General features: G+C 47.3%; 1 protein-coding gene across 2 annotated transcripts in view; it reads right to left on the bottom strand.

The window, feature by feature from the left end:
• LOC143764185 (uncharacterized) overlaps positions 1–12798 on the bottom strand; it is a 62880-nt gene that overhangs the window by 19071 nt on the left and 31011 nt on the right. For both annotated transcript variants that reach the window (XM_077249509.1, XM_077249510.1), the window contains exon 6: positions 10079–10841. In XM_077249509.1, coding sequence (XP_077105624.1) covers positions 10079–10841 — 763 coding nt within the window. The remainder of the gene's footprint in view (positions 1–10078; positions 10842–12798) is intronic.

Genomic DNA, 12798 nt, shown 5'->3' with positions numbered 1-12798 from the left:
CCAACTGGAAACAAAGCCATATCAGTAATGTCTTCATGAGTAGATAAAGGACCTTACAGCTACAGATCAGACACCTACAACCACCGGCTCCTGTCATGAAGAACATCTCAGCAGAGCAGTTTCCAACACAAATGTCTAATTCTTACCATAACACACTGCTACTAATTCACTCCAAATCGCACTCCGCCAAATCACTGGCAGCAGTACCTGGGACACATACTGCACAACAACACCATTAAATTCTCACCAACTACATCCGATCTTCTGCTAAAGTCCCCATTACCCCACACAAAGCGTCTATCCAAGCTACACACCCAACCAAACCCCCAAGAACCATTAAATCTTCCCCCTCCGGAGACTGGGGCCAATGGCCAGGTAAGGACATCAGACCCAGCAGATGCAAATGGGATAAATGAGTTATCATTTCTGCACAGATGGTCACAACAAAGGCTCCTGAAATCCACTGATCATCAGTCTTCTTCCTATCCTACATAGACCCCCCTGTATGTTGTGTGACCCACTCCATTAGAAGGACTGGTGGTCCGCAACGAGCCCTGCTAAGCTTCTCCAGCTGATTTTAATGGTGTTGCGAGCTCCGTCCTCCCACACAGTGATAAAACCACAGCAACTAAATCAATTCCACTTAAAACAACCGAAACCTAAAGCAAAAAGAATCCCAATGAGGGTCTGCAAGCGCGGGGACAAGGGGGCGACAAAATTCCATGGACGCGAGCGCGACGGCGGCAGCAAGAACTTCATGCCATTCACATTTCATGCAAACACGTCTGGTGTGCGACATACGTGACAGCAGTCCATGGCAAGAACCTGCGCTCTGGATACACAATCTTCTGCCCCTTCGGAGGAGTTTCTCGTTGAGTCTTTCGCGCAGCGTTGTCCTCTTGCAGAATTCCCGTCCGTCTCGCAGCTGCTCTCGTTCTGAAATCCAGAGGACCAGGCGCAGCGTTAAGTACTGAGATCTGCTGACTGTTTCCCTGGGAGCTGCAGACTCGCATCACTTGGGATCTGAGAGCCTCCTACTCCAAACACATCATGTGCTGCCGCCACCGTCGGAGACTTGCTTTTCTTTTTCCTTCTTAGCATTTCAGGAGAATAGGAACATTGATCTGAGAGTTGTAGGGTCATAAAGGATCAGATGTAAGGGGGCGACCTGCGGGTCAGAGGAGCAGCACGTGTCACCGACCAGTCCGTGGGGTGTAGGACGTGATCATAAAAAACAAAAACACTCTTTTGTATCGCCCTACAAGAAACATTTTGGACAAATGTTACGGTAAAATGTTGTCATAGCCGCTAATGCTGTAGTACTGAATGTTTCACCTGTCCATGAATGGAGGAGCTGTCTGATACTGACCTATCTATCGCAATTAACGACATCACGCTTTCCCCCCATACCGGAAGTCCGCTGCCTCGGAGTAACCCCTGAATCTGCCCTGTCCTTCAAACCGCACATCCAAGCTCTTTCCACCTCCTGTCGCCTCGAGCTCAAAAATATCTCCAAAATCCGTCCTTTCCTCAACCGTCAATCTACTAATATGCTTGTGCATGCCCTCATCATCTCCCACCTTGATTACTGCAACATCCTTTTCTGTGGCCTCCCTGCTAACACCCTTGCACCTCTCCAGTCCATCCTTAACTCTGCTGCCCGACTAATTCATCTCTCTCCTCGCTACTCCTCCGCTTCCCCCTCTGCAAATCTCTTCACTGGCTCCCATTCCCTCAGCGTATCCAGTTCAAATTACTTAGGCTACTTTCACACTAGTCCGTCGGTACAGGCCGTCGCAAACCGTTGGCCCGACGTACCGACGGACAGTGTGTTAATTAAAGGGAACCTGTCACCTGAATTTGGCGGGACCAGTTTTGGGTCATATGGGCGGGGTTTTCGGGTGTTTGATTCACCCTTTCCTTACCCGCTGGCTGCATGCTGGCTGCAATATTGGATTGAAGTTCATTCTCTGTCCTCCGGAGTACACGCCAGCGGTGACTACCTCTTGAAGCTCATCAAGAGAATGCCAAGAGTGTGCAAAGCAGTCATCAAAGCAAAAGGTGGCTACTTTGAAGAACCTAGAATATAAGACATACTAGATGGTTGCCCTATTCTAACGCATCGGGTATTCTAGAATATGTATGTATGTATGTATATAGCAGCCACATAGTATATAGCACAGGCCACGACATATTGTAGAATACCCGATGCGTTAATACAGGCCACGCAGTATATAACATTGCCCACGTAGTATATAGTATATAACACTGGCCATGTAGTAAATAGCAGCCACGCAGTATATAACACAGCCCACGTAGTATACAGCAGTGTGGGCACCATATCCGTTTAAAAAAATAATTAAAATAAAAAAATAGTTCTATACTCACCCTCCGTCGTCCAGCGAAACTCTGTCGATGCGCGCACGGCTGGCCCCATCTTCCATTCCCAGGATGCATTGCAAAATTACCCAGATGACGTAGTGGTCTCGCGAGACCGCTAAGTCTTCTGGGTAATTTCGCAATGCATCTCTGGGAACGGAAGCTGGCGGCAGCATAGGCAGCATCAATAGTAAAAAGTTGGTCACACAGGGTTAATAGCAGCGTTAACGGAGTGCATTACCCACGGCATAACGCGGTCCGTTACCACTTGCATTAACCCTGTGTGAGCGTTGACTGGAGGGGAGTATGGAGCGGGCGCCGGGCACTGACTGGACGGGAGTAGGGAGGGACTAATTCTCGTGTGCCCGTCGCTGATTGGTCGCGGCAGCCAGGACAGGCAGCTGGCGAGACCAATCAGCAACGCGGGATTTCCGTGACAGAAGTTGCCGACAGAAAGACGGAAGTACCCCTTAGACAATTATATAGTAGATTTTCAGTTGTTTCACACTTTTTTGTTAAGTATATCATTCCACATGTGTTAATTCATAGTTTTGATGCCTTCAGTGTGAATTTACAATTTTTATAGTCATGAAAATACAGAAAAATCTTTAAATGAGGAGGCGTGCCCAAACTTTTGGTCTGTACTATATATATATATATATATATATATATATATATATATATATAATATTAGGAATATTAGGACCCCTCGTGATGGGGACATTCATGGGATGTTGGGACGATGGGTCTGATCACTATTAGTCGGTAGCTGATAAATATCAGCCCCCCAAATTCTAGGTCTAAACCGCCATCAAACACGGGTACAATTCATATGACCGTATGATTAAAAAAAAATCAGTGCCGCGTGCTACTAAATACTGAGGTGCAAAACGTTGAGCTGCAAGGGTCCCACACCAGGACTCAGGATATCGGACACGTTGGAAAAGTCAAACATTTCCACCATATTCTGGTTCTGCACAACCCGAACCCTGTATGGACCCATAATCCAGTTCTGTGCATGAGCTCTTATGTGCCTGGTAGAAAAGCCAGATTAATTATTGGGAATGGGAATACGGCCAAAGCTGTACAGCTGTAGATGGGGAGCAAGACGGGGGTCACAAAGTGAATTATGGGGTCACTGAGCAGATAGGAAGCCGAGCGATCCGTCCGTCTGCTCCCATTGTGGATGGGGGTCTCCTACCCTGCTGTATGTAGCAGAGGGGACACATATGTGCTGCACAACATTCACACTCACATGTGCCGACACGTTATCTGGTAGGAGCAGAGCGTGAAGTGCGGCTTGTGAATCACACTAATTATAGGGTTTCCTACATTTATAGTCAGATTAAGGAACAGGAGGCGTGTATGAGCGATGGAGGGGCAAGGACGGGAGGAAATTGTGGGGTCCTTCCCGATGTACAGTAATAAGGACCGCATGGGATTATTCTGAAGGATCGTGATGAGCATTGGTGCAGGATTCACCCATAACTTACAGCAACACATATTTGGGGGAGATAGGGGGCCCAGGAAGTACCAGGATAATAGAGCCCGGATACTACTGACCCCATGAGAAGCGGACAGAGCACTTACTTTTTGGTGTTATTTATTTTTTGCCCATGTTTCCTCATTGACAGCTCCTCAGAGTCCCTCCTCCCTGCTGAGTTCTCACACTGCTCAGCACAAGCTGCAGCTATCAGTCCAGCTGGATGACTGGATAGAGACAGCTGTCTATCAGGTTTGTTGGGCAGAGAATAACTATATCGGCCTCATTTGCTTGCACTATTTAATTGGAATCAAACAAATGTTCATTGTAATACCAGGACAATCGGCCGTACTAATGATGATTTTCATGTTGTGTCAGATTCATTCAGTAATCGGAGCAGTATGTGTATTCTATTCTGACAAAGTCAGTATATGACGGTCATGTAGGAGCGCTGAGGAGGCAGCCCAAAGGATGAAAAAAGTGTCGAGTACCGCCGCACCTCCAGCCGAACACCTCCAAGGGAGGAAGGAAGCAGGATCTCGTGATGGGAATCGGTCACAGGAGCGCTGAAAGGAAACTCTGACACAGGATAGAGTTTAACCACAACGCGTTTCGACGGACGTGCCTGATGAAGACGGCGAAACGCGATGTGGCTAAACTCTATCCTGTGTCAGAGTTTCCCTTCAGCGCTCCTGTGACCGATTTCCATCACCAGATCCTATTTTATTCTGATGACAGATGCATCTATAACAAAAAAGGGATCTGTTGAGGGTTGGATTCTCCAATAATGAGATTAATTGGATGTTTTGGGAAATTACACAACCAAGAAGAAGAAAGTCGTGTGATAATGGAAATCCTAGGATGGAGGAGTCACTGGTCTGCACATGGTGAAAAAATGGAAACCTGGAGTCTGAGCCTCGTGAAGAAATCCCGGCGCCTCCGGCCTCGGCTGCTGTCACTGAGGTTATTAACCCCTTCATGACCTTGAGATTTTCCATTTTTCCGTGTTCGTTTTTCGCTCCCTTCCTTCCCAGAGCCATAACTTTTTTATTTTTCTGTTAATATGGCCATGTGTGGGCTTATTTTTTGCGGGACGAGTTGTAGTTTTGAACTACATCATTGGTTTTACCATGTCGTGTACTAGAAATTGGGAAAAAAATTCCAAGTGCGGTGAAATTGCAAAAAAAGTGCAATCCCACACTGTTTTTTGCCTGGCTTTTTTGCTAGGTTCAATAAATGCTAAAACTGACCTGCCATTATGATTCTCCAGATCATTATGAGTTCATAGACACCTAACATGACTAGGTTATTTTTTATCTAAGTGGTGAAAAAAAATTCCAAACTTTACTGAAAAAAAAAAAAAATTGCGCCATTTTCCGATACCCGTAGCGTCTCCATTTTTCATGATGTGGGGTCAGGTGAGGGCTTATTTTTTGCGTGCTGAGCTGGCGTTTTTAATGATACCATTTCAGTGCAGATACGTTGTGATCGCCCGTTATTGCATTTTAATGCAATGTCGCGGCAACCACAAAAACGTAATTCTGGCGTTTCAAATTTTTTTCTCGCTACGCCGTTTAGCGATCATGTTAATCCTTCTTTTTATTGATAGATCAGGCGATTCTGAACGCGGCGATACCAAATATGTGTAGGTTTGATTTTTTTTTATTGATTTATTTTGAATGGGGCGAAAGGGGGTGATTTAAACTTTTATATTTTTTTTATTTTTTTTCACTTTTTTTTTTTTTTTTAACTTTTGCCATGCTTCAATAGCCTCCATGGGAGGCTAGAAGCTGGCACAACACGATCGGCTCTGCTACATAGCAGCGATCATCAGATCGCTGCTATGCAGCAGAAATGCAGGTGTGCTGTGAGCGCCGACCACAGGGTGGACCTCACAGCTAGCCGGGATCAGTAACCAGAGGTCTCAAGGACCTCTATGCTTACTATCCTGATGCATCGCTGACCCCCGATCATGTGACGGGGGTCGGCGATGCGCTCATTTCCGGCCGCCCGGCCGGAAGCGCCGGTTAAATGCCGCTGTCAGCGTTTGACAGCGGCATTTAACTAGTTAATAGCAGCGGGTGAATCGCGATTTCACCCGCCGCTATTGCGGGCACATGTCAGCTGTTCAAAACAGCTGACATGTCCCGGCTTTGATGTGGGCTCACCGCCGGAGTCCTGCATCAAAGCGGGGTTCTGACCTCGGATGTACTATCCTGTCTGAGGTCAGAAAGGGGTTAATGGTCGTCTGAGGAAGGTTCTGCCGCTGAATGTACAAATCATCAGGATCCGCTGCTGGCAGCTCCTGTGTAATCACCGGCCAATGATGTCCCCAATGTGACTGATGGAGACAAGTCTGGAAACACTGCTGGCAGCTCCTGTGTAATCATCGACCAATGACGTCCCCAATGTGACTGATGGAGACAAGTCTGGAAACACTGTCAGCAGCTCCTGTGTAATCACTGACCAATAAAGTCCCCGATGTGTTCGAGGAAGACAAGTCTGGAGACACTGCAGGCAGCTCCTGTGTAATCACCGACCAATGACGTGCCCGATGTGCTCGAGGAAGACAAGTCTGCAGACGCTGCAGCTACAGGAGCAGGTTTAGGCCACGCAGGTGGCTCACAGTAATATGAGGAATATGAGGCCTGTGGTTGTGGAAAAATGGCTCCTAGGTGACTTTGGAAAAATGGTCGCGCCTCTGGTTCCATGATTGATCCATTCTGTCCTGCACCATTTCCCATCTTGGTTTTGCATTCCTAATGTTGCTGAGTGTATAGAAATGTACTTGAAGGGTAGAGAACAGGTGACGTTGTGAATATGAGGTCTGATATATAACACGTCACATTGTACGGGACGTCTGGCCGGATTAGCAGATGTCCGGTTATAGGAATCTTTCTGTAGCTTAGATGGGTTTCCAGAAAGCATCAGGTTTTCAGCCGCATGTCCACGGCTCTGTCCTCATCCAGTGCATCCATTCTCCCAGGAACAAGCAGCAGAAGATTATACAGACTGTATGGATGTGGGCAGAAAATTTGCCTTTTTCTACATTTGGTGCATCTGTAATTAACAGAATTGAGGAGTCCAAAAACTGCCCAATTAGTGAAAGGCAAGAAACACGGTATCTGGAGGTGGCAATTCTATCCTGAAGTCTTCAGATACCCCAATAACACTGGAAAAAAAGGGTGAAACTGCACCCCGGAGGCTGCGCAGAGCGGCGCCCATTAGGGGACTTGTCACACAAAACCCCATGAGCAGAGATCCCTGCAACCCAAGGAAGGTCTCATGACACCGATCCCTGCAGACCCCTGAGGTGGGTGAAATGCGCAGGAATATCAGTCCTCATCCCGCAGATTTGCTTTGCAACAGATATAGAGGTGAAGCCATTATGTAATGTGTTACAATGTTCCCGTATATTGGAATTTATGGGAAAAGAAGCCCGCAGAACGGAGTTGTCAGTAACTTTGTCCCCCAAGAGTTTCATCTCCACCCGCTGCCGTTCCTGCAACTTCTCGGTGACTGACAGCTTGTCACTTCCGCCCTCAATATGTTCACAACAAACATCTACAATCGTGTAACACGATCCCAAATTTAGCGCCTCTCACGGCTTCAATTCCCACCGCTGCCAATTAAATTAATAACCGGGAAATGCAACTCTGCCGCTTCCCGAACCTCCAGCAACATATTGTGTGTTACATAACTGCCGAGAAGTGAGAAACCAGCAAGATCTGGAGGAAGGAGAGAAGAGCGGTGCCGCCTCTGTAACCCCGCTCATCGGGGTCCCCGCACCGTCTGATGGCAGGTGAACCACACAGCAGTATATACGGTATATACTGCAGGCGAGGAGCTCTCCCGGGATACATCCGGACAATATTATCTACATTTATTAAGGAATGAACAGGAGCAAGTTACAAAAATGGATAGAAATAAATCTGGTAGGAAATAGAGATGGATATGAAACAGATACGAGATACATAGACAGATTATTAGATAAACAGGCAGATAGAAGAATAGCTATGAGTGATGGACATTGCCCCTAGGAAAAAAAATCACACTACATGTAAGTTCTTGGCTCTCCCTCCTTCCGGAGGACCAAGGACTTATGTTGTAGGGGCTCAGAGGACCAAGGACTTATGTTGCAGGGGTTCAGAGGACCAAAGACTTATGTTGTAGGGGCTCAGAGGACCAATGACATGCTGTAGGGGGTTCAGAGGACCAAGGACTTATGCTGTAGGGGCTCAGGGGACCAAGGACTTATGCTGCAGGGGTTCAGAGGACCAAAGACTTATGTTGCAGTGGCTCAGATGACCAAGGACTTATGTTGGTGTTTTCCCCTCAAGCTTTAAACATGCCTCAATCACACCTATCCTCAAAAAGCCCTCTCTTGATCCATCCTCTGTATCTAGCTATCGCCCTATCTCACTTCTCCCCTATGTCTCAAAACTACTGGAACAACACGTCCATCTTGAACTGTCCTCCTATCTCTCTTCCTGCTCCCTCTTCGACCACTTACAATCTGGCTTCAGGCCACACCACTCCACTGAAACTGCCCTAACTAAGGTCACCAATGACCTATTAACCGCCAAGAGCAAGTGACACTACTCTGTCCTCCTCCTCCTGGACCTGTCCTCTGCCTTTCACACAGTGGACCATTCCCTATTACTACAGACCCTCTCATCCCTTGGAATCACAGACTTGGCCCTATCCTGGATCTCGTCATACCTAACAGACCGGACATTCAGCTTCTCCCACTCACACACCACCTCCTCACCTCGCCCCCTATTTGTCGGAGTCCCGCAAGGTTCAGTCCTAGGGACCCTGCTCTTCTCCATTTACACCTTCGGCCTGGGACAGCTCATAGAATCTCACGGTTTTCAGTATCATCTCTATGCTGATGACACACAGGTCTACATCTCTGGACCAGATAACACCACCCTACTAACCAGAATCCCTCAATGTCTGTCCGCTATTTCATCCTTCTTCTCTGCTAGATTTCTAAAACTTAACATGGACAAAACAGAATTCATCGTCTTTCCCCCATCTCACGCGACCCCCCCAACGAACCTATCCATTACAGTAAAAGGCTGCCTACTCTCCCCAGTCCCACAAGCTCGCTGCCTTGGGGTAATCCTTGACACTGATCTCTCCTTCAAATAGCATAGCCAAGCCCTTTCCACTTCCTGCCACCTTCAACTCAAAAATATTTAACGGATCCGTACATTCCTAAACCAAGAATCTGCAAAAACCCTAGTCCATGCCCTCATCATCTCCCGCCTCGACTAATGTAATCTCCTGCTCTGTGGCCTCCCTTTAACACTCTCAAACCCCTCCAATCTATTCTAAACTCTGCTGCCCAACTAATCCACCTGTCCCCCTGCTATTCCCCGGCCTCTCCCCTCTGTCAATCCCTTCACTGGCTCCCCATTACCCAGAGACTTCAGTACAAAAGCCTAACCATGACATACAAAGCCATCCACAACCTGTCTCCTCCATACATCTGCGACCTCGTCTCCCGGTACTTTCCTGCACGCACCCTCCGATCCTCACAAGATCTCCTTCTCTACTCCCCTTTTATCTCCTCTTCCCACAATCGCATACAAAATTTCTTTCGCGCATCACCCCAACTCTGGAACTCTCTACCACAACATATCAGACTCTCGCCTATCATCAAAACCTTCAAAAAGAACCTGAAGACCCACCTCTTCCGAGAAGCCTACAACCTGCAGTAACCACCGATCGACCAAACCGCTGCACGACCAGCTCTACCCTCGCCTACTGTATCCTCACCCATCCCTTGTAGATTGTGAGCCCTCGCGGGCAGGATCCTCTCTCCTCCTGTACCAGTTGTGACCTGTATGGTTTAAGATTATTGTACTTGTTTTTATTATGTATACCCCTCCTCACATGTAAAGCACCATGGAATAAATGGCGCTATAATAATAAATAATAATAATGTTGCACGGGCTCAGAGGACCAAGGACTTATGTTGTAGGGGCTCAGAGGACCAAAGACTTATGTTGTAGGGGCTCAGATGACCAAGGACTTATGCTGTAGGGGCTCAGAAGACCAAGGACTTATGTTGTAGGGTCTCAGAGGACCAAAGACTTATGTTGTAGGGGTTTAGATGAGCACTTCCTAAATTTCCTGCAGGTTACTAAACATTGCGTGGAGAAGATCCATCAGGAAAAAGGCTGTCATGATTTGCTATGAGGTTACCTCTTCTCGGGGGTCTTCCCTGCCTTCATGCAGCTCTTGGGTGGTTGTGATGTCAGCATGTTCCCCCTCTTTAGCCTCTGGTTGCTCATTGGTCTCATTGTCCTGATTATCTGATGATTCTCTGTGTTCTTCAGTCATCTTAGCTTGATGACTGTGGTCATCCTGTGTCATACTGCTATCTGGTCTCTCAGAGGACAGTCCTCCCGCAGCGTCCAGACCCCGAGATTCTATTATCTTTCCTTCTCCATCCCCATCATCATCTGTCAGGTCCAGGTTGTCCTCCTTGGCTTCTACTCTATGGTCTTCATCTTCCATGACATCTTGTGTGGCCATGTTGTCCTCCTTGGCTTCTTCTCTATGGCCCTGACCGTCCATGTCTTCTGTTGTGGCCATGTTCTCCTCACCGGCTTCTTCTCTATGACCCTGACCTTCTAGGTCTTCTGTTGTGGCCATGTTGTCCTCATCGGCTCCTTCTCTATGGTCCTGATCTTTGACGTCTTCTGTTGAGGCCAGGTTGTCTTTTTCTTCTTGAATCTGCTGCTCATCTTTTATTAGGTTTTCTGGGTCGTCTTCCTTCTGTTCTCCTGTCTCTTGGGTTTGTCTGGAATGGGCCTCTGGGTCTTCATCTCGGATGGTTCCTCCATCAGATAGGTCCTCTTTACTAGCGCCATCATCTGGTAATGATCTTGTTTCTGCATTGCCAACTTGAGGAGCAGTGGAGTCGACTTGTGGGGTTTCTGTGTCTTTCTCTGAGGTCCCGTCACTGAAATAAAATAATATTTTATTATAATTCCGTCACGGTTTTATTTTACTCCTCTTTAGTCACTGTGAATTTTGCCCCAGTCACATCCAAAGCTGTGCAGAAGATTCTGCAGGATGTCGTTACAGGTCAGTCCCTCGCTGCCTACCTCCAATGAAGAAAGGAACGTTTCTGCACTGCATTCTGGGGGATTACTAATATGAGCTGTACTGTATGTCATGAATGCGAGTTTTCCCACAAGGTAACACGCTAGCATCCTGATGACTTTCAGCCTGAGAGCTAACAGGAAGGCAGCAGAATACAGAAGACACAATTACTCTTTATTATGGAGAGATATTTTAAAAGTTCCTTTAATCCTGAATTCAGCGTTGTTTGCAGCCTGTGATGCCAGGAGCAATCTGTATCCACCTACCCCCAGGGATTGTGGTATGTTCCCCTAACAATGACTGACGCCAGGAGACAAGACTTGGGGCTATAGATGTTTGTCCCCCGGGTGACAATGAATGGTATGATCTAATGTACAGTATATCACTAGGCGATTTACGTCACCCCTACCCACAGGTGACAATGGTATGGTCCCGTGAGATGTTGCTAGGCGGGACACATCACCTCCCCCACTGTGACAATGGTATGATCCCATACGCTCATGTCTGCCATATATGACAATGGTACAGTCAATAACTTTTGGTGGTTTTCTGGGATGAGCTAAAATTTGTGCTGTCAGTACTTAGATCAGTGACTGCCTGCAGCGGTCACATGGGAGGACGGCATGTGATTGCTGCAGGAAAGGAAACAAAGACCAACGTGGAGCACAGAATGAGCGACAGGGGGATCATCAGCTAAGTGACAACCGATTGGCTGTTTTTTGGCCATCTGTTGCTTTTGGTTACATTTTTTTCAATCCCTGAAAACACGTTGAGGACATTTGAAACACCCCGCTGTGATGATGGTTCAGTCCAGCAGGTAACGGTCACGTCTGGTGGCGGTGCAGAGCGGGGGAAGCTGCTCTCTACAAGATGGCCGCTGCCGGCCGGCCTCGCTGCTATGTAACGGGCAATGGCCAGACTAACACTAGATTTTACAACCCCCCCATTCCTGGTGGCAGTGGTACAGTCTGATTGAATACTGTTTCTGCTGTTGCTAGGTAACATGAAGACTGTATAAATCATTTCTAGAACATTGTGCAAATGTAGCGCTCTGTAAGAGTCCTTGGGAAGAACGCGGTCTCCAAAAATCACATTACTATCCAAAGTCCGGGTCTAAATCTGAAAATGGCCCCGACTATTATACTGGTCTCTACACATGGGCTGCCGGGAGGGGGAAAAAAGAGTTACACCCCCTAAACAAATGGTACAGATGCCTTTGTTTTTCCCCCTTCCACTTCAGATGACAGTGGTACATTCCAGAATTGTGCTCTGTTCTGCGGTAGCTCCCCCTGGTGGTGAGCGCTCTAATCTGAGAACAGCTGGAATCGCAGCGCCCCCTCCCTCTATTGTCCAGAATTTACATTTGTTTCTGCACCCCTAATGATCCCCAAGAATAATGAGGACAGATTGTCAGCTGATGGGCAAATGTCCCAAAAATCTGACCTGCAGATACAGGGTGACCAAAACGTAGGTCCACGAAATATGTCATAACCGATTATTGTTCTTTCCAACTGTCGGAGTTATATTTAACGCCTGAAATGTAACTGCCCTTACTATTCAGCCTGAGAAGACCCCCACTCTGTCAAGTACTGAAGGCGGCAGAGTGCCCCAATATTAACAGTGCAAGTAGGGTGCCCCCAATATTAATAGTGCCAGTAGAGCACCCACAATATTAATAGTGCCAGTAGAGCGCCCCCAATATTAAGAGTGCCAGTAGAGCGCCCCTAATATTAATAGTGCCAGTAGAGCGCCCCTAATATTAATAGTGCCAGTAGAGCACCCCCAATATTAAGAGTGCCAGTAAGGCGCCCACA

The sequence above is a fragment of the Ranitomeya variabilis genome, chromosome 4 (genome assembly GCF_051348905.1).
Source record: "Ranitomeya variabilis isolate aRanVar5 chromosome 4, aRanVar5.hap1, whole genome shotgun sequence".
Lineage (NCBI taxonomy): Eukaryota > Metazoa > Chordata > Amphibia > Anura > Dendrobatidae > Ranitomeya > Ranitomeya variabilis.
This window is presented reverse-complemented; position numbering and strand designations above follow the sequence as displayed.